General features: G+C 35.4%; 7 protein-coding genes and 1 non-coding gene across 11 annotated transcripts; 3 read left to right on the top strand and 5 right to left on the bottom strand.

Annotated features, from left to right (window-relative positions):
- Positions 1–563: 563 nt before the first annotated feature.
- mig-22 (Chondroitin sulfate synthase mig-22) lies at positions 564–4,367 on the bottom strand. Of its 2 annotated transcripts, NM_001372637.3 has the most exons (10): positions 4,301–4,367; positions 4,017–4,244; positions 3,667–3,966; positions 3,550–3,582; positions 3,335–3,421; positions 3,175–3,287; positions 2,402–3,107; positions 2,169–2,321; positions 1,101–1,810; positions 564–1,043 (listed from the first exon to the last, which is right to left on the bottom strand). In NM_001372637.3, exons 5-10 carry the CDS (start codon positions 3,344–3,346, stop codon positions 917–919), a joined length of 1,821 nt encoding a protein of 606 aa, NP_001360092.1. In that variant the 5' UTR covers positions 3,347–3,421; positions 3,550–3,582; positions 3,667–3,966; positions 4,017–4,244; positions 4,301–4,367; the 3' UTR covers positions 564–916. The 2 variants fall into 2 exon arrangements, with proteins under 2 accessions (NP_001360092.1, NP_498934.1); NM_066533.7 differs by lacking the exon at positions 3,550–3,582 and having other exon boundaries at positions 565–1,043; positions 4,301–4,361.
- A 969-nt stretch (positions 4,368–5,336) lies between these two features.
- Positions 5,337–6,269, top strand: mtss-1 (Single-stranded DNA-binding protein, mitochondrial). The gene is made up of 3 exons (NM_066534.6): positions 5,337–5,432; positions 5,485–5,549; positions 5,825–6,269. Exons 1-3 carry the CDS (start codon positions 5,340–5,342, stop codon positions 6,177–6,179), a joined length of 513 nt encoding a protein of 170 aa, NP_498935.1. The 5' UTR covers positions 5,337–5,339; the 3' UTR covers positions 6,180–6,269.
- A 292-nt stretch (positions 6,270–6,561) lies between these two features.
- K02D10.1 lies at positions 6,562–13,173 on the top strand (the record flags this gene model as incomplete). 3 transcript variants are annotated; one of them, NM_001379847.2, is made up of 5 exons in its annotated part: positions 10,167–10,949; positions 11,058–11,226; positions 11,338–11,510; positions 11,982–12,545; positions 12,849–13,163. In NM_001379847.2, 2 exons carry the CDS (start codon positions 10,171–10,173, stop codon positions 11,176–11,178), a joined length of 900 nt encoding a protein of 299 aa, NP_001367889.1. In that variant the 3' UTR covers positions 11,179–11,226; positions 11,338–11,510; positions 11,982–12,545; positions 12,849–13,163. The 3 variants fall into 3 exon arrangements, with proteins under 3 accessions (NP_001379980.1, NP_001367889.1, NP_498939.3); NM_001392163.1 differs by lacking the exons at positions 10,167–10,949; positions 11,058–11,226 and adding an exon at positions 6,562–6,641 and having other exon boundaries at positions 12,849–13,167; NM_066538.4 differs by lacking the exon at positions 11,058–11,226 and having other exon boundaries at positions 10,171–10,949; positions 12,849–13,173.
- On the bottom strand, positions 7,760–8,288 carry K02D10.2 (uncharacterized protein). The gene is made up of 3 exons (NM_066536.2): positions 8,150–8,288; positions 7,946–8,101; positions 7,760–7,898 (listed from the first exon to the last, which is right to left on the bottom strand). Exons 1-3 carry the CDS (start codon positions 8,249–8,251, stop codon positions 7,782–7,784), a joined length of 375 nt encoding a protein of 124 aa, NP_498937.1. The 5' UTR covers positions 8,252–8,288; the 3' UTR covers positions 7,760–7,781.
- K02D10.3 (uncharacterized protein) lies at positions 8,360–8,977 on the bottom strand (the record flags this gene model as incomplete). Its single annotated transcript, NM_066537.1, has 4 exons — positions 8,360–8,409; positions 8,622–8,730; positions 8,774–8,878; positions 8,924–8,977. 4 exons carry the CDS (start codon positions 8,975–8,977, stop codon positions 8,360–8,362), a joined length of 318 nt encoding a protein of 105 aa, NP_498938.1.
- Positions 13,174–13,194: 21 nt separating the features above from the next.
- On the bottom strand, positions 13,195–13,402 carry K02D10.7. Its single transcript, NR_052561.1, has one exon. It is a non-coding gene; the product is annotated as an Unclassified non-coding RNA K02D10.7 (non-coding RNA).
- Positions 13,279–14,921, top strand: snap-29 (Soluble NSF attachment protein 29). Its single transcript, NM_066539.9, has 4 exons — positions 13,279–13,346; positions 13,446–13,780; positions 14,065–14,385; positions 14,452–14,921. Exons 1-4 carry the CDS (start codon positions 13,292–13,294, stop codon positions 14,572–14,574), a joined length of 834 nt encoding a protein of 277 aa, NP_498940.1. The 5' UTR covers positions 13,279–13,291; the 3' UTR covers positions 14,575–14,921.
- K02D10.4 (uncharacterized protein) lies at positions 14,914–17,038 on the bottom strand (the record flags this gene model as incomplete). The annotated part of the gene is made up of 3 exons (NM_066540.7): positions 14,914–15,863; positions 16,087–16,386; positions 16,772–17,038. 3 exons carry the CDS (start codon positions 17,036–17,038, stop codon positions 15,627–15,629), a joined length of 804 nt encoding a protein of 267 aa, NP_498941.2. The 3' UTR covers positions 14,914–15,626.
- Between the last annotated feature and the right edge of the window lie 3,098 nt (positions 17,039–20,136).

Below are 20,136 nucleotides of genomic sequence, written 5' to 3' on the forward strand. Positions count from 1 at the left end.
AGAAAACAAAAAATATATACGAAATCGTAGGAAATGCAAAGAACGATGATTGTAAGAGAAGGACAGGAGAGCAAAATGGTTTTCTTATCATTCCAGAGGTTTTTTCTCACTTTTACAGTGCATATTATGCACGTTGTCGTTCTGCGGGCAGAAATGAACATAGAAAATTAAAAAAAAACATAATAAATTGAAGAGTTAAACTTAAAATGGAGAATTTCCGAAAAGAAAAATCGATTTCGAAAACATCTTTACCGTAGTTTCCATCAAAGACGCAATCTACATCTTGGGCGCGCGGGTCTCACCACGTCTTTTAAAAATTACCGTATCCACCTCAAATTTTCAAATAATAATTATAATTCCGTTCTTTCAAAGGAAAATTTGAGATTTTAATGCGAAATGTCCTTAAAAAGAAAAAAAAAGAAAATGTAGTAAAATATTAAGTTTTGCGACAATTTAAAAAAGAATAGCCCAACTTCCTTTTAAACAAAATATTTTGTTTTAAAATCATGTTGCAAGGCCTGCGAAATTTGATTTTTTTTGACAAGCACTGTTCTTCAAGAAAATCAAAACAAAAATTTATGATTAAAAATCACAGATATTCATAAATTATAGAAAAAGTGGACGGGTCGAGATAGTATGTACTTTGTTTAGTGAATTAAAAAATGTGGCACAATTTAACATAAACTGTAAAAAATGAATTATTTGACGACGGGGATAAAGCATCGGGTTGTGGCAAGCGGGCTAAAAATTATTTAATGAAAAACCGCCGGGATTATCGTATTCACATGAAAAGAAAATGTTATGCTCGGAGCAAGAGGGCAAAGTGAAAATTGTAGTGCAATAGGAAGGTGAGAAAGGGAAAATAGGAAACCGTATTTGCAGAAATATCATGGACAAGTTGGGAGTAGAAGGGTGTTCATTTTTCGTGGAATAACAATTTTGCCAACTGATCCTTCGCCGCCACGTTTTCCTTTTTACTGTCCAGGCAACGAGCGATATCTTCGGTGTCGATGCTTTCCATGTCACAGCTTCTTTTGTGATATCTGTAAGTAATTCATTAATTAATAACACTGGAACAACACAAAATTTGGCGATCTTACCGAATTCGGAGAGTTGGCTCAACAGCCCTAAGTACATGTATAGAATCTTGTCCCAAGAACGCAGAAATCAAGTCGTTCCGTCTCTCATTTTGACCGAATTTAGCTCTTGCTGTCACATAATCCACACCATAAACGGCGAAACAAGAGAAATCTTGAGAATCAAATCGTCCATGTTCTTTTTGTACAATCAATGTTCTTTTCCTTTTTGGTTCAACTCCATCTCTTAATCGTGATAAAGCAGCTTCACGAGCTTGTTCTGTCGGCGTCTCTTTTTCTTCTTTTTCTGTCATTTCCATTCCAGAGATTGTCGGATGATATTCAACAAATGGAACTGGGAAGAAAACTTGATAATGTTTAATCGTATTGATACGAGCTCGATCAAAGAACTCTTTTTGAACATCTGCATGTGGAGAAAGTAGAAGATAGATTGTATTGGCTCCGTATCGATCCACAGCATCATCCAACGCAGCAGCAGCAGCTGTTCCCTTTCCTTCTGTACTAACAGCAGGATGTACTGGAAGAACATCTGTTTCCAAAAGTGATCGCTTGCATCGTCGCTTTAATTCTTCCATATCATTAGTGATAGCAGTCACTGAACGAGATTCGATTAATGGGAAAACGGCTACAACCATTCGAGTTTTACGGGCTTCTTCTGTGGGGAAGAGACAGAGGCGAGCTTGTCTGGCAAGAAGTTTCCGGGCTGGGAGAACCTACAATATATACATATTTTCAATTTGTTTATATCAAAACAATTAAAAATGGGAACCAATTTTTTTTTGAAAAACCTTTAGAAAAACACTTTTTGTATGTTCAACAATATATAAGTTCTAATCAAAGATGTTGATTTTCGATTTTACACTAAAATATTTCGAAAATAGCTTTAAATTTTGGATATTTTTTAAAAATAATAAAAGTATATTTTTCTCATGATTTTTCTATCAACATAAACAATTTTTTTTAAAATTGAGTTTTTGTTAAAACATTTTTTTTATTTTTGAAAAATCGAAATTTTATAAACATTTTTCGACAATCCCTTCTCTTTGTGGTTTTCAATTTTATAAAACTAACGTCTTTTTCACTAGCAACTGGAATAACGACAGTGACATCTGTGTCTTCTTTCACATATGGTGCCTGGTTCATAAGCTGCGTACTTGCAATCATTCGACTAACGTGCACTCTTCTTTCCACAACAATCTCTTTGAGACTTTCCTCATGTGCAGCCTGAGATTGTAAACAAATTTATAAACTTTCAGAAAATCTGTTTCAGATTTAGATTTAGATATTCTAGAACTTTTATTTACCTCATTATCACTTTCAAATCGATTATCAACTTCAGGCATTTCATTGACAGTCTTTCGATATGTCAAATCAACCATATAATCCATTCCTCTCCGTGGATCAAAAACTCGATATCCATTTCTCAATTGAACAAATTCAAGCTCTGGTTCTTCTGATTCAACTTGCTGCCGAGCAGCCACCACAACTTCAGCAACATCATCGAAATCTTTTCCTTCAAGACGTCGAACATTTTGATTAGGTTCACTTCGAAAGAGTTCAGTCATCGTAAAGTACTCCCAAGTCGAAACTTGATACCGATTTGGTGGTTTTGCATACGGTGGAAGTGCTGGTGGCCAGCTGATAGCTTCTCCTGTTTCACGAGCTTCTTGCTCAGCCAGACGAGAAAGTTCAGCTTCCATTTTGATAATTTCTCGATCAGCTCTTTGCATTTCAACTCGAACGAAATAATCATGAAGTGCAGATGCATCTGCATCAGAAAGTAATCTTGGCACAGCAAGAGCTCTCTTAAATGCTGGTGAATGTTTCCAGTCCTCAATCGAGTCATGAGCAGCTGGCGAATCAGCTCTCTCGGCTCCTCGCCAAACTTCATAACGAACTCCTTGATGAAGCGGCTTACATGTCAAATTTGTTGCGATTTGAATGCACTTTTCAAATGCGAGTTGATCGTCATCGGCTGCCAGTGCGAAATTGTTGCAAGCATTCCGATTGCTGAAAATATTCAGTTTAAAACACTTTTCAGTTTATCATAATGTGAAAATTTTGATTTAAAGCTTACTTCATCAGAGCATGCATTGCTGGCTGACTGAGCAACATTCCAGTATCCAATCGGCATCGTCCACTTCCATCTTCAGCTGCTTCACCCATCACAACTGGTTCATTCCAATTCATCTGACAATTAACAACTATTTTACAAAAACAATTACTGGATAAAATACCGTATCAATCATTCTGAGCAAAACGAATGGGTTGATATACGTCGAATCTTTGGCAAGTAGAAACCAGTCATAGTTGTTGTGGACTGTCTGAAAACATTTTATTTTTAATCAGGAAATGCAACTCCGACAGGAAGAAGCCAAAAAGAACAATTGAGATACTCTGAACAGGGGAATTTTTACACCAAAATCGACTTTACAACATGGGGTAAACTTACTGAAAAACATTCAATTGACAATTATAATTGATTCTGAAATAGTTTTATGACTTTTTTTTTTGAAATACGAGTAGTTGACAACTACATAAAAAAACATTTTTGAACAACTCAACTAACCATATTGAAAAGGAGACCCAAAACCATCGAATGCGTCTTTTGTCCGTTTAGTTTATATGGACTCAAATTGGTTAACTGGGCCAAGTCATTGTCGATTCTTGAAGAGTCAGCAAACAAATGTACACGTGGAACATGGCGCCCAAGAGTTGCATTAATAGAAAGAGCCAATGCAGACTCAGCCATCACTGCGGCCATAACTCGTTCACGTGTACCGAGTTCAGTGGCTGCAAATCGAGTTCTTGTAACCTTTGGAGTAGCGTCTTGATTATGAGGAGGCGCTGGCATATCGTCTTGGTGAACCTAAATTTGATTCTTTCATGAAATTTTGTGTTTTTTTTAAAGCTACTCACAATCCAATGCTCAGATAAATCTTTATATACTCGCCCTTTCTCCAGTGCCGATGGTTCAAGAACATTCGTTTCTGTTTCTTGATTCTGACATGATGTAAATGCAGCCAATGAGCTGGTCAAGTCTATACTTGGTGTGGATGAAAAGAAGAAGAGCGCGAGAGCGGCACCTATAAGGAATCCAAGAAGCAAGTGTATGCCTGTTCGACCGCCGCCGACCATTCTTCGATTCTAAAAAAGGAATAGAGAATTATTAAACTTTTTTTCAAAGCCGGTGAAAAACGTACCAAACAGTCAGCAATACGCCTTGATACAATTCCAATAACGAAGTTTTCTTGTGAAGAAGCTCTGAAAATTTACAATAAGAAAGTGAAGTGAACAAGAGCAAATAGTGATGTTTGAGCATGAATGAGCAGAACACAGGTTAACTGATCAAAGAAAAGCGTGAAAAGACAATACGGGTTTATGAATGAATGCAAAACAGTCGTCATAGAAGATGTGTGTGACAATGCTCGTAAAATGATTGCAGGACATGTGAGTGGAGCGACAACCTTCTTCGGTATGCGATGCAGACGGAAGACAAAAAAAACGAGAAGAGGCTGTGATCGACGCCGACGTTGTAAGAAGGTGTTTGAAGAGATAGTCTTGAGTTGAAAGAGACGCAGACATTATGTTCTGTACTTGACCTGACTAACTAAGGTCATTTTAGAAAATTTAATGTTCGAGGACAGTGAAACCGTTAATAACATGCTATTTTGAGAATGTTTTTCTAATTTCTTAATTTTCAAGATTTTATCTCAATTTTAATTGAATTAGGAAATTAAGTTCGAAATATGACAGATAATTCGTGGGAATAATTAAAATAACATATACATTGGAATTATGAATATCTTTTTAGTAGTTTTAGAATGAACATCTAATAACAATCAAATATAGGAAAATCCGAAATAAGATTTTGAATTTAACGGAATTTTGATAAATTTTATTGGTTTGAATCAATAAAATTGTAGAAATAAAGTGGTTTTTTGCAGTGAAACTTAAAAAATAAAAATAAACCGATGACAAGAGAAAAGCGAGAGAAACACTGAGTAAACTGTGCGGCGTGTTTGCGGAAATCGCGTGCCAGGCTTGCAACAGTGCGCGATTCAACTCCGCCCACAAAAAATGCAATTTTATTTTTGCTTTTCCATATTTAACAGTTGTTTTGAGCCCGTTTTTATTTGTAAAATGTATATACTATGTTTAAATCTTTTCGTTGAACATTTAATATTGAATTTTTAAAAATAACTCATATTTTGCTCAATCGATAAACCAAAATTATAGAAAATGCTTCGTTCACTTTCCACGATCTCCAAGTCTACCGTCCGCTGTATGTCATTGACATCCAAAATGGCTGCTGAGCAACCGAGCAAGCAAGAGGTAAGTTGAAAAACAGCGAATTGTGCAATTATGAAATTTTTGTCTGTTTCAGGTTGATGACTTGTTCGCTGAAAAACCACAACATCATAACCCAGAACAAAGACGGCATGCATACAGGTATGATATGAGTTTTACACAAATGTTAAACTTGCATTTTTCTGAACTAGGAGATTAATAATTTGTATCAAAGTTCCTGCTAGAAAAAATAAAATGTCACAATTTTCAAAAGCACAAACGCAACGATTGACAATAAAAATTACTTATTAAAAAGTCGTTCGAATATTGTTGTAAAATAGCTGTGAAAGATACAATTTCAATTTTGAAAGCATAAAAAAACAAATTTTGAATTCAGATCATATCGATTCAAAATTTATTTATTATCACTATTTCAGTGTGAATAAAGTGGAACTAGTCGGAGGAGTCGCCTTGGATCCATTGTACAAGACTGGAAGGAACGGAAAACCTTACCTCATCTTCAATATCATCACCAACTCGTACTTCAAGCAGCAAGACGGAACTACTCTCGATCAAACTGAACGTCACGCCGTTTCAGTTTTCGGAAAGCAAGCCGAAATCCTTTCAAAAACCATCAAGAAAGGATCCCGTCTTATGGTTCAGGGGAGACTTCATTATTCTGGAGGACAGAAGGACGAACAAGGAAACCGTACACAACGCAACACCTACATCATCGCTCAAACTGTTCAACCATTGGCTCGAGCAGCTAGAGAGAATCCAGATCAACATTAATTTTCAAAATTTTTTAAATATTTAGAATCTCCGATAATAGACCATTGTTGTTGTTTTTGTTGACGAGTTATTTACCTGATTAAACATTATCTCATATTTAAAAAAAAAAGTTTTATTTGATTGCATACCTGGTTTTCTAACCATATTTATTATCTGATCGTTCTTTGAAAGTTCAGCTAAATCAACTTTTGATAAGAATCGGAATTCACTACACTGTCAAAATATTGATTTTTCGTTTTTTCCTCATCATTCCGTCTCTCGCCAGTTGTTCCTCCGAAACAACACAATATCCCTCCCTTTTTCTTGTTTTCTCTCGGGCACTTTGAGCCAATGTTTTAAATTGTTGAAGCAGTTTCACACGATTTAATCGATTTTTTTGTAGAATTGGGAAACCATGAACCGATCTGGACAGCGCTTGATTGTCTCTGCACCTCGGCAGATCGCCTTTTCCACTGCTGTCAGGTATGTGATTGTTTTTTGGTTATGCATTACGTGCAAATAATTATATTTGAAATCATGTTATTTTTTAAAATTTCTATATTCTTCCGAATTGTTTTTTTCCTCCACTATTTTTCTATTGAGATGTTGTTTATCATGTATTCCAAATTCCTAAAAATTGTAAGATACTTTCTAAATAAATTTCCAAACCAAAAACTAGATTAAAAAATCTATGCCATCATAAATCTTTAGATATACCGTATTTCCATTAGTATTGCAGTCTCTAATAGTCTTGCACCCGTATTTGCAAAATCAGCAATATTTTGTGGACACATCATAGAGGATTCGAGTAATTTGTCATACGATAAATATAATTCTAGGTACTGTATTATCATAAGCTAAGGTGATCATGTGAAAATGTATACACTGGGCTTGAATGTTTACTAAAAAACATGTCCATACTCAAAAAAATGTTCATGTACTCTATAATCAATCTCTAAAAAGCAGTAAAAGTTCGAAGTAATTTGATACGATTGGGTAAAAATGAAATGTACATTAATTTTTTGTCAAAACACATTTAATGTACATTTCATTTTTTCACATCATATTTGCATAATAAACGGATACATATTCTCAAATATCTGTTTGTATGATATTATCACAACTGTTAGATGTTAGCCGTACTAATTGATTTTCCGAAGAAAACTTTGAAAAATTATAAAAATTGACACAAGTTGGCATTGAAACTAATTTTTCCTGTTAAAGTTACACCATTTTTTCTGTTTAGAAACTGTCAGATAACATACCAATCTACCTCAAACCGGTTCTGGTTGTGTCTTCCGCTGTTTCAATACTTCCGTCAATCACTATAAACCGGTTTTTCTTAAGAAGTCATGTCCATTCTTGCTTAGAAACTGTACGATATGTTGGTTCGAAAGAGTTGACTCATGGAGCTGGCTCCGCGAGCTGGGGGATCGAGAGACACGGGGATTGAAAGACGCGGTGAATTGAAAGACGTGGGGGATTGAGGGATCGGAGACCTTATTACTGCACTTAGGCTTACGGGTGTGAAAGTTGCTTGCGGGAGCGTAGAACACCCGAACACTACTCATATAACATCGACCCCAGTTCTCTTATTAATACCAATTTCATCTAAATTTTCATTCAATCCCCTTGAGTTCTCTCTTCTTTCACATCTTCATTTGCTGGGTTCTTTGGAAATTCGTAGTCAGCTGTTATGACTAAGATGTCGTACCAATCATCATCTTTGGCGTGAGATTGCTGAAAACTCATTTATTTCAATATGAAAATTAAGATTTAAAACTTACTGTATCGAGTGGTGGATGGATGGGAATGTCAGCCCCCTTGTTCTCATGTGAATCACCAATTGAAGGACCTAAGTCCGTAAGCGGAGCACTAATTGATCCGGTTCCATTGCCACTATTCTCCACTCGGTCGGTAGTTTTCTTTGCTTCGCAACCGATCTGAAAAAAATTAGGGTTTTTGATAATAAATATTAAAATTTGAACTACTTTGAGCTTTTCAATGTTATTGTTTTTCACCTCCACCGTTGAAATGTCCATTTTCTGTTGTTCTGGTTTTCCACGTATTACTTTAAGCTCGTTTTTTTCCATTTCCTCGGCCGTATTGGATTTCTTTGATCGTTTCTTTGGAACACGCTTATCTCTTTTTCCTCCTTCTTTTTTTTTCTTTTTTTTCTTTTTGTTGTTTCTTATGTTTCTTTATAAGTTTCGATTTGGGTTTGGTGTGGTTTTGAACGTTTTTATGATTCCTGAAAATAAAACCTGTGAACTTAATTCCTGAAATTCCTATAAACTCACTTTTGTTTTTTTTTAGGCGCAAAATAGCATTCCAGCAAGGACGAGCAGGAAAGTGATATCGAGGATCATCATCCTAAGAATGAACGTTTTTCATATTTTCACACCTTATATATCCACCAAATGGAAAGAGGAGGGAATTAGATTTTTTTTTTGGAAAACCAACCTGTTGGAGCGACGATTGCTACCGGCTTTGGCTTCTTATCATTTTTAACTGTTGGTTTCTTTGCAACTTTTGCTGGCTTTTCACGAGGCTTCGAGTAGTCTGATCTAATCTGAAAAATGTTCATTAGTTTATGTAAATTTTTGAATTCCCACCACATGCGGAGGCTTTTTGACGGAAGGTGTGACGGAAGGTTTGACGGAAGGTGACGGAAGGTTGACGGAAGGCACGACATTCGAGTTTATTGTACCGGAACCGATCTGAAAAAAATTAGGGTTTTTGATAATAAATAATAAAATTTAAACCTTCCCGCATTCTGCGATGCGTGCGGGTCCTCCATTTCCTCCAACTTCCTCCATTTCTACTCGATTATTGACAAGTGCACAGTTCTTCACTTCAGTTTTCTTTATCATTTTTTTTTGTGTTTATGACGAGCTCTGGAAATAAAACCTGTGAACTTAATTCCTGAAATTCCTATAAACTCACGATCTCTTCTGTTTCTTGACAGTGCAAGAGACAATAAAAGCTCCGAAGATTAAGAACAAGGAGAAGTCACAGAGAAGCATTGACAGACTGAACGTTTTCCCATATTTTCACACCTTATATACCCACCAAATGGAAAGAGGAGGGAAGGTTACGTTATAATTATTTATTTTGTATGTAAATTAACTAAACTTTTTTAATGAACTTAATAAACTATCAGACATTTAACCAACACGTAGACTAGAAAATATCTGATTTGCCAGGCTTCGTAGCGGGATGAGGCGTAGAATCCTATAAGAGCAAAGCTTATAATGCCGTTTAAAAATAGTTAAATAAGAACATGCGCATGCGGCGCTCCTATTCCAGTTTTGGCAAAAAGCGTCATTGTTTTTGCTTTCTTTGTAAATCAATGCAGTACTAGTGGTCGAGCTTTTTCGAATAATTCCATCGAATGTCTCTCTCTCTCTCTCTCTTCTCTCTCGCTCTCTCATTCTCATTCTCTCGCTCTCTCATTCTCATTCTCATTCTCTGTTCTTTCTTCTCACTGCGACACGTTTCAGTCATGCCGTTTTGAGAAAGAAAACGAAGAATTAATGAGAATATGAACTTTAAGACCAACTGAACTTATAGTATGAGTTCTTTGGATCTCTCGTATCCATTCCATTTCGTTCAATTTTCAGTTTTGACTCTTCCAAGATTTCATAGAAATATGGCATGATTCACCTGAAAATTTCGCAATCTCCCATCAATTCTTTTCACTTTTTCCTGGAGATTTCATCTGTCGACCAGACCGTTATCAATCACTTTTTCACAGTCTCACTCTATTTCATTTTATGAAAATGCCGCTTCTCTTGATTTTTATCGATATTTTTTCATCACAATAAAATATTCGTTCAATATTGATTTTCAGTGCCTTCAAAGGTTTAAAAACCTGATTTTATTTCAATACTTTATCGCTTAAATTTAGTTGTATTTCTAAATTGAATTTTCCTTTTCTTTCCTTTTTCAATTTTTTCTTAGTTTCTATATCCCTTGATATTCCTTATTACTCAAATATTTTTATATTCAGATGAGTATAAACAGGATCTCAAAAAATGAGCTCTTAGCCAATTATGACACATTTTTATTCGACGCTGACGGAGTTTTGTGGACCGGTGATATTCCAGTGCCAGGAGCAATTGAATGGATCAATCTTCTTCTTGAGGATCCGTCAAAGAAGGTCTTTGTTTTAACGAACAATTCTACAAAGACGTTGGAACAATATATGAAGAAGATTGAGAAGCTCGGATTTGGACATCTCGGCAGGAATAATGTTATTAGTCCAGCTATCGTTTTGGCAGATTATTTGAAAAGTAACGCGGATAAGTTCTCGGGCGAATATGTTTACCTTATTGGTACGGAAAATCTGAAAGCAACACTTGAGAATGACGGAGGTGTCAAATGCTTTGGAACTGGACCGGATAGTATTCGCGATCACACTGATGGAGATTTCATTCACAAAGTTGACATGTCTATTGCTCCAAAAGCCGTCGTTTGCAGTTATGATGCCCACTTCAGCTATCCGAAAATCATGAAAGCATCCAATTACCTACAAGATCCGAGTGTAGAATATCTCGTCACAAATCAAGATTACACATTCCCAGGTCCTGTTCCAGGTGTTGTAATTCCTGGATCTGGAGCAACATCTGCTGCTGTAACTGCAGTGACTGGAAGAGATCCAAAAGTTTTTGGAAAACCACATAAACCGATGGCAGACTTTTTGCTCCGAAGAGCTCATGTGGATCCAAAAAGGACTGTGATGTTTGGTGATCGTCTAGATACGGATATCATGTTCGGAAATGCTAATGGGTGATTATTAAAGTTTTGAAATTAAAATTATAATCCAAAAATATTCTTATTTTTGGTTATTTTTTATTTTCAGTAACTTTGAACTAGACATTATTGTCAAAATTTTAGGTTTTCAAGTGTCTGGATGCCAACTGGAGTTCATACAATTGTCGATATTCATAATGCGAAGGAAAAAGGACAACTTGATCGAATTCCGACATTCACACACTGCTTCGCTACTGGAGATTAATTTTGGCTTTAAATATTTCCAATTTTTTTAGGAATCTATCTCTCTAGGGTATATCTAGATCTTGATTTTTTCTTGTTGCTCTTCCTATTTTTTAGTTCCTTTTTAGATTTTTGCATTATTTTTTTTGTCAAAGCTCTTTAAATAAATGTAAGTTTTCAGACAACTATCTGCCACACCAATCCAGTGTCAGAATGAATCGGAAAATAGTGAGCCGCAGAAGCAGGGATGGATCAGTAGATTGCTCAAGGGACAATCAATGGATCCATCGAGTTGGCAGAAACAGTCACATTCGTCGTTGCTCTCGAATTCAGAGCTCATGTACGAGTTCATGAGTAAGTTTTTTAAAAAATTGAGAATTTAAATTATAGAAAATGAACCGTAATGAGCGAAAATAATTGTTTAAAAAATTATAATGATTTTCGGGAAATCAAAAACGATTTACCCGATTAAACTTTTTTGCAAAATTTAAAAAATCGTGTATTATATCTGGAAAAAGTGTGAATTTTTCAAAAATGACATATTTGGTCATTACGATTCATTTTCTGTCATTAAATTTTTGAAAAATGCTCTAAATACTAATTTTACTTATAACAATTTTATTATTATTTTACAGTGTTTTTTATTCTTCTTCTACGACTTCAAAGGCGCGCGCATTTATACGAAATGGTCTCACCACGCGCCACCCATTGATTTTAAAAAATGTCTTAATGCGCCTTTGAAGTCATAGATGAAAAATAAAAAATAGACTGTATAAAATACTTATTTGTGTCATATATTTAACTTTTTAAAACAATATTTTTCAGCTCACAACTACCGCCCAGGAGAGCAGGATGCATATTTAGATGCTTTTGGAAAGTATAAAAACGAAATGAATCAAAAGAATCCATCAATTGAACTTGTTGGATCATGGACATGTGCTTATGGAAGAACTCGTGATCAGGCAATTCATCTGTGGAGACATAACAAAGGTTATGAAGATGTTGATTCATCGATTTCTCTTCATGGAAAAGATTCTGGAATCCGTGCAGCTGATAATGACGTTGCTAAACTGTGTGGTCGCCGCAAGAATCTCATAGTAAAATCATTCAGCTATTGGAGAGAACCAGAACAACGACCACCAAATCATGTTTATGATCTTCGTTCATATGTTCTTCAACCTGGAACTATGATTGATTGGGCATCTGCATGGGCAAAAGGAATTCAATACAGACGTGAGGCGAATCAAGATGTTGGAGGATTCTTTGCTCAAGTTGGACAACTCTATGTTGTCTATCACATTTGGGCTTATCCATCAATGTCAGGCCGTAACGATACGAGACATGCTACTTGGGCAAAGCCAGGATGGGATGCAACTGTTGCGAATACTGGTTAGTCTGAAATTTGTCTTCTCGAATAATACAAATGAAAAACAAAAAATTGAGAAAAATTAAACAAACTTTTTTGTCAAATTTTAGAAAAAACCCGAAATTTCTGACTTTCCCGCGGGAAACCGGATTTTTGATTATTTTTTACACACTAAAATCTAGAAAATTTCGATTTTTTCTTGTTTTTCCTAATTTTCAAACAAAATGCCATAGGATTTTGAAATTTTCGCAACAAAAAACCGAAAAAATAACCTAAAAATCAGATTTTCTGTTATTTTTAACGGAAACAAATATTTATTTTTTCAGTGCCTCTCATCAAGAAGATGCAATCGAAAATTTTGACTCCAACCAAATATTCTCAACTGGAATAAACATTTCTCATGTTTGTCATAATTCACAAATTGAGAAATTGAATAGGTTAATATAGAAGAAATGCTTGTACGTTTTAATTTTGCCACACACATTTTCATTTTCAAATAGTCAATCGTATATTATATGTACTGGTGTCTGTGCTAATTTTAATTTCTTCCCCTCTCCCGCGTTTTCTCATGTATATTATTTTCCCCTCGAGTTTTTTCCCCACCACATTTTGGTTTCCAGTCTCTTTATAAATATTGCATATACTATTTTATTTTCACTGTTCATTTTTTTTTCACGCGGTTATATTACTTTTTCCGCCATTTGTATCTATTCTAAAAAGTTATTTATTCTGTTCATTTCGTAAACTTGAACTTCTAGAAACTTCATCAATGTCTCGTAATCCATTCGATGATGACTACAGGCCGAGTGCTGCTTCTTCTACAAGTGAGTTTTTAATTCTATTTTTTTACAAATCCATCAGAAAATTTAAAAGCATTATCTAGTACGGAAAAATTCTAGAAAATTGATTTTTCTCTGTTTCAGTGCCCGTAAAAAGTTACACTACGATGGGACATTATTCCGGAGAAGACGAAGCAGACTACTACGAGCGTGAAATCGAGAAAACTCTGCAGGAATCATTGGATAGTACGGAAAGATCTCGTCGTCATCTCGAAAATTCGGAGAAAATCGGAACGTCGACTGCTCAGCAGTTGCTTGAGCAACGGGAGAAGCTTGAGAATACTGAAAAGAATTTAGATGAGATTCATCGAACCACGCAAATGACACAACGCAATTTGAATAGTTTGAAGTCGTTTTTCGGTGGAATGTTCAAAAATAAATTCACGAAGAAACCGCAAGAGCCGACGGAAACTCCGACTGTGAGTTTAACTTTTAAACTGGAATTTTTGTATTCAGAAACTACAAAGTACTATAGGATTTCTGTAGTCTCAAAGAACACGAGTTTTGAGTTTTTGGAGAGTTGATAAATTTCTAATATTAAAAAATGGAGCATTGTTTTTGAATAAAGAAAGCGTTCAAAATCTTACATAATTTTAGTAGAATATAACATTTGGAACTACTGGAATCATTTTATTTTCGATATAAAAATTAATAATTTTCCGAGAATATACCATAATACGTCATAAAATTGATATATTTATAGGTCCCGCAATCCAAATCAGCATCCCGTTTGTCGGAAACCGCTACCAACCTCTCCAGCGGTGGTGGATCCGCAACATTCTCTGGACCATCTGGACAACGAACCTTGACCGAATCTAGTCGTTCGGCAATTAAAGGTACACGTTGGGAAGCTATGGATAATCAAATTGATGAGAATCTTGACATGATGTCCGCCAATCTTCGGAACTTGCAACGTCTTGGAGCCGATCTCGGAAAAGAGGTCGATTCACAAAATGAGATGCTCGATCGTATTCAATACAAAGCTGAACGTAACGATGGAATTGTTAGAGATCAGGATAAACAAGTAAGGATAAACAAGATACACGATAAATATATTAAGAGTTAACTCAACTAACTGACATATTTTCAGATGCAAAAGATTCTGGGAACTGGTGCATCAACAAGCCAAACTACAGCCGAGTCTCTGACCCCAAGCATGGATACTTCGACAAAGATGTCTCTCATGATGAAGGCCACGTCTTTGTGGAAATGATTGATTTTTTACTTTTTTTTCTTCCGGCTCACCGTCCTCTAGTGCAACAAAAACACTTCAATTCCCCTAAACTTACCTTATTTAAAAGTTTATTTCTTGTTCCAACACTCCACTTAGAGTTAAATCTCTGAACTTGAATCTAACACGTTTCTATCATTTATGTTCTTTCTTTGAGAAAATTGGTTCATAAATTGATGTGAAAAAAATTAGAAAAAAAAAAGAAAAATGTGATAGATCCAACCTCGAATTCCCCTTTGAACTTTCTATATTAACTTTAAATGTATAATCTGGATGCTTTTGTGTGTGGATGTCGCTTGTGAATATGTACATGAATATTGATTCCATGGAAATTGTCTTCATTTTTAAGTAACAGTCTTGAGGGGAAATATTATGACATTCATAAATATTAGGAAGAATATGTATTTACATTATGAGAATTCGTTCAGAAAAGCAAGAGGCGACTGTTTTTTGAGTTGTGAAATGTATTTTTGTGACGTATAGATTTTTGAGATGGACTAGAAAACTGGAAAAAGTTTTGGCTAAGACCACCGGGAATTTTAAGAAATGGAAAATGAAATGGTTAGAATGAGAGAGGATCAGAGAACGCGAGAAGAAAAATATTGGGAGATTGGATGAAATGGAAATATTTGCTTTGTTTTAATACAAAAGTGATATTATGGAGGCGTAGAAAATGAGAACTTTTGAATCGAGGTGCAACTGCGCTCCATTGGCAAATGAAAACGCTCCGCCCTCAACAGTTCGGTCTCGTTAGGAAAACCGAAAATTTGAACGTTTTTAAACATTCGATGTTGATGAAATTATTAAAATGATTGAAACGTTTAATTTCACATACATTTTTAACTATAACTGCTTGAAAAAGTTTGAATTACGGTTTTACCTAACGAGACCCAACGTTTAGGGGCGGAGAGTTGTTTATTTAGCCGTGGAACGTGCTTGCACTTTGATTTCAAACATCGCATTTTTCTGCGCCTCAATATACAATATACTTTGTATATGAAACAAAAAAGAAAAATCCTTCAAATTGAGTTTCTTCAGATAACCATCCGACAATCGGTATTCCGAATATCAACAGCCAACTCCTGGAGCACTTTTGTCAGTGTTTTGAGACGATCAGCTGTTGAATCAAGACGTTGATTAATTATTGCATTGAGACTTGAAACTGCATATGCATCAATTGATTCTTGTAGTTTGTAGTTATTATTTGAAGCATCTTCATCTTCGAAATCCACTGATGATGATGGAGATGAAGCCATTGATGAAGATGATTGCTGTAAATATTCGAATGTTTACGTTATAAACGAAAATACAGTAATTTATTGCAGGATTTTGAATTTGATTTGTCAGCTACCGTACCCCTATAACCTAACTTTTTTCGTGAACAGGTAATATTTCAGTATAGATACTTTTCAATGTTTAAAATATAATTTGTTACTGTAGCTTATTATAAACTAAAATAATTTTCTATTTAATATAAATTCAAAAATCCCTCACCTCACAATCACAACTCTCATCACACAGCTCATATGTGGCACACGGTGAGCTTCTCTTCAATGTTAATCGATTTTCAAACTTTTTAGTTTCTCTTCTATGATGATCGTCAACTTCAACTGGATGTCCACAATGATCAAGACAATATCTGACAGTTACACGTCCATCCATTGTCTCGAATACATGAACAAATGCTGTACAAGCAACTATTGAACTATTCAGCTCGTTACTTGCACAATCATCAGACATCCTGCGACGTTTTGTTGTCGTTGATGGACGGCGGCGGCACAGGAGGTAGTATTCCTGAATCAGAAGATTAGAAACAAATTTGTTAATTGAGTATTTGTGTGGTTTAGAAGCTTTTTGAGTTTGTTAAAATTCAATCTGGTCTCCAAAAAATTGTTTGAAAAAATACCGTATTGTCTCTATTTTCTCTATCTTCAACTTTGACAGCCTGTATCTCGGTTTTGGTTTTTCCTATACGAAAATTGTCAACTGACAAAGTATTTGTAGAATCTTTTTCTATTTTTCTGTAGTTATTTATTTATTTATATCTACTAAATGAATTGAGACATAACCTTTCAATGTTAAGTAGTCATAGTCATTTAGGAGCAATGCCACATGTATAAACTATTAAATAACAGTATCGAAAAACAATTGAAATATTAAAGTTTTTTTTAAAACTTACATCCTCATATGATGGTCCTTGACTTGATCCCAAATATCCTCCATCACATCGTGAATCTTCAATATTTGCAAGCCATATTTGGAAATAGGCGAAACTTTCGAAACATTTCGATTGCATAATCGAGTGAGTGCCATGGTACTGAGCCATATGTCCACAAAGTTCTTCAGGACTTTGAATATATACTTCTGATGATGGACAATGAGGACATCGAACTTGAATTGATGATGTACAACCTATGGATGATGGTGATGATGAACACGATGACATCTGGAATTATAAGCAATTTTTCAAAAATCTAAAGTCAGAAGTTGATTCAGAGAGATTCAAGCGAAAATGCGAGTATTCTAAAAAAAAGAGCTAATATCAAAGTTCATTTTCTCACGGTTTTCAATGACAAAATGTTTGATAATATGTATATGGTTAACTATCAACAAGAATCTGCTATTATGTTTCAAATTTCAGACGTTAAAAATCATTGAGCAGATGAAATTCAATATCAAAGTAGGTGCAAATATCAGACCAATTTCAATTGCTATGAAATATATCAAGTGATAGGAATCTGTAGTTATTCTCGAAAATGGGTGTTAAAGCTAAAAACCTTAGCGAGGCGTATTGGGGCGCCTCCTCGCCCACCTGCGCCCAGGACCCAATTCATGTAACCAAAAAAAAGTATGAAAAAGAAATATCACAAATTCCTTTACAAATTCTTATTTGGAAGGTATGCACGTTCAAACGGATCGGTCGTATTCTGAAATACAACGGAAAACTGCGAGAAATCATAGAAATAGATGAACAAAAAGGAAACATTTTTGCAGAAGAATAGCTGCATGACTCTCTCTATCTCTCAGTCATCATCTGAACTGGTTCTCATTCTTTTTCTCTAATTCTCTCTCTATCTCTATCATTGTTTTCGTTCCGATCTTCGTCACCGTCTTCGCCGCCGCGCCATGTCTAAATGACTAATTTGCGTTGAAAAATGGGACGCTTTTGGGGTGAAGAGGTGATGCTAGAGATACATGTGACAAAATATATCGTTTCTCTGTACTCTCTCACTCTTTCTTCTTCTGATCTTTTGTAGTTGTACGAGATCTATCAGAAACAACTTGCAATACAGGGTGTCTATGTAGGCGCCAAAACCCTACCTACCTGACTTTAAATCGTTTTCTGCCTTGCTCATACTTCTACTTTTTTATTAGAAATTTTGATTATCTCCAAAATACTGAAAAAAAAGGCGAGAGGCATGCGAAAGGTAGGCAGGTCTCAGGTAGGCGCCATGTCCCAAAACTGCGCCTGCCTAATATAGCATCTCTATGCAAAAGGTATTTCAGAGAAATATCCTAGTAGGAAATTGGAGAAATGAAAAAAGATTAGGTATAAACGTGTGGGTGGAAAGTTGAATGGAATATGAGAAGTTGACATGAGAGAGAGGATTACGTGACTTACACAAAATACACCAGTTTCAGACTTTTTGGGGGTTATGGAGGCTTCATCACGGTAAAAGGTACTACTTGTATAATACTACTGAGTTTTTTAAAATTTCGGAGAAACTAAGTTACTGGAAAGGAACCTGCACCTTATTCTCAACCTGGAGAGGTACATGTGCCATGGATACATTCAAATGGAAAACTTCAAGAAATCAACTGAGCAACATTCTCAACTATTTTCAGAGCTACGCAAAACTTGGCTCAATGCCAAAAACAATTACTGAACCATCTGAAAAATGGCTCAGTCTTGACAAAAATTATTAGGAAAAAAATTAATGGGAAAAATGAAAAAAAAAAGACAATTCGTGTGAGAATTCTTGGAGAAATTTTTTCATTTTTTCATCTTCTCGTGAACAGAAAAATGCACAAAGATTAGAAAAGAAAATGAGATAAAATGGAAAAATATTTACATTTTTCTCTTCATTCTGACAATCTCGAAAAAATCTCTTGTGATAATGCAAGAAATCATGAGATATTGTGGAGGAGGAGAAATACAAAATGACGTCTTCATGTTTTTTTTTTTAGTATTCTTCATGCGAATGTACGAGTGCAAGATTTTCAGTGACAACAATAACAAAAGTTTGAGCAGGGAGCACAGATGCTAGGCAGAGTTATGAGTATATGCACATGGGTATACGGTAGGAAACTGAACGGAAACTTCTTGTTTTGTAACAATTTAAAAACTGTTACAAAATAATTTAGTTTTATATGGTTTATAGGTGATCTACCGAGAAGCCAAGAGCATTATTACACATTTGTGAAATTATGAAAGTTTACTCTAATTGGGATACATAGGGATGACCTAGTGTGATTCAGAGGTGTTTTCAGAGCGGACGTGAGTCACACCTTCTTGGAAAGGTTTAAGAAATGTGGGGCTAGATTATGAAATAGACTTTCGTAAGAAAAATAAAAAATATATATTTCCAAAAATTAAAATCTGCAACTTGTTCTCCCACAAACAACTGAATAAAATTAGAGAGCACACAGAGAAACGAGAGTGTCCACATTCTTTTTATTGTTCTCTGCAAAAGTGCATCCGCCCTCACAGACATCTCGCGAAACAAAAAAATGTAAAAGAGCACATCTCGACGCACCGAGAAAACATTTGTGAGCACGCGGAAAACCTGAGAGGAAGAGATTCAGAGAAAGAATGAGAGAAACAGCTATAGGGTTCACAAAACTGACAAAAAAAAACAACAAAGACACTCGAACATGATAATTTGTTTGTAAAAGTGGGAAAAGACTTTAGTCTTAACTTTTAAAATTGCAGTTACCGGAGGCGTTTCGGGACGCCTCCCCACTCGCCTCCTCGCGACCTATAAGTACACGCCCGAAAAGCGCCCCCGAAAATTTGGGGAGAGCACAGAAAGTATAAAATAAACCAACGTTCAAAAAGTGTTATCACTGAGACAACAAATTGGACGAGAAAAGGGAGAAGAAAAGGCGGGTGATAGGCGCCTCCGTCGAGCCTCCAACCGGCTGAATGGATAACCCAGACTAGATACTTTTAAAAATAAAAAAAAACGATTTTTATTTGATCTATTTTTGAAGAAGTATAGAGTAAAGGTTACAAATAACTGAAAGGTCTAGCGCTAGACTTGAACGCAATTGTTGTTTTTTCAACAAATCACAAGTCTCATTGGAACAAAGAACAATACAAATGACGTGTCGGATGTAAACTGAGACTAAAAAATAAAAAGATCTGAATACCTCGTGCTTCGTCGAAAAAAAAGCGTCGACATGTTTAATTGATAAGTGTGATAAAAACCATGGGGGAAGACTGTTGTCAATGTCCTCTGTAACCTCTGTTGAAAGTGATAAAACAAATGATTGGTAGGAACAAAACAATGACATTTATTAGACGTTTCATTGTGAGATCAA

This window comes from Caenorhabditis elegans, chromosome III (assembly GCF_000002985.6).
Source record: "Caenorhabditis elegans chromosome III".
Classification (NCBI taxonomy): Eukaryota; Metazoa; Nematoda; class Chromadorea; order Rhabditida; family Rhabditidae; genus Caenorhabditis; species Caenorhabditis elegans.

Excerpts from the sequence above, each read along its gene's own strand:
- snap-29 (NM_066539.9), top strand. The coding sequence starts at position 13,292 with ATGTCTCGTAATCCATTCGATGATGACTACAGGCCGAGTGCTGCTTCT. Across the intron at positions 13,347-13,445 it reads GAGTGCTGCTTCTTCTACAA|TGCCCGTAAAAAGTTACACT; the intron begins GTGAGTTTTTAA and ends TCTCTGTTTCAG. Across the intron at positions 14,386-14,451 it reads TTAGAGATCAGGATAAACAA|ATGCAAAAGATTCTGGGAAC; the intron begins GTAAGGATAAAC and ends ACATATTTTCAG.
- mig-22 (NM_066533.7), bottom strand. The coding sequence starts at position 4,235 with ATGGTCGGCGGCGGTCGAACAGGCATACACTTGCTTCTTGGATTCCTT. Across the intron at positions 3,967-4,016 it reads ATTTATCTGAGCATTGGATT|GTTCACCAAGACGATATGCC; the intron begins GTGAGTAGCTTT and ends AATCAAATTTAG. Across the intron at positions 3,108-3,174 it reads GCAATGCATGCTCTGATGAA|CAATCGGAATGCTTGCAACA; the intron begins GTAAGCTTTAAA and ends GAATATTTTCAG.
- mtss-1 (NM_066534.6), top strand. The coding sequence starts at position 5,340 with ATGCTTCGTTCACTTTCCACGATCTCCAAGTCTACCGTCCGCTGTATG. Across the intron at positions 5,433-5,484 it reads AGCAACCGAGCAAGCAAGAG|GTTGATGACTTGTTCGCTGA; the intron begins GTAAGTTGAAAA and ends TGTCTGTTTCAG. Across the intron at positions 5,550-5,824 it reads CAAAGACGGCATGCATACAG|TGTGAATAAAGTGGAACTAG; the intron begins GTATGATATGAG and ends TCACTATTTCAG.
- K02D10.2 (NM_066536.2), bottom strand. The coding sequence starts at position 8,251 with ATGGAAAAAAACGAGCTTAAAGTAATACGTGGAAAACCAGAACAACAG. Across the intron at positions 8,102-8,149 it reads ATAACATTGAAAAGCTCAAA|ATCGGTTGCGAAGCAAAGAA; the intron begins GTAGTTCAAATT and ends AATTTTTTTCAG. Across the intron at positions 7,899-7,945 it reads TCCATCCACCACTCGATACA|CAATCTCACGCCAAAGATGA; the intron begins GTAAGTTTTAAA and ends ATGAGTTTTCAG.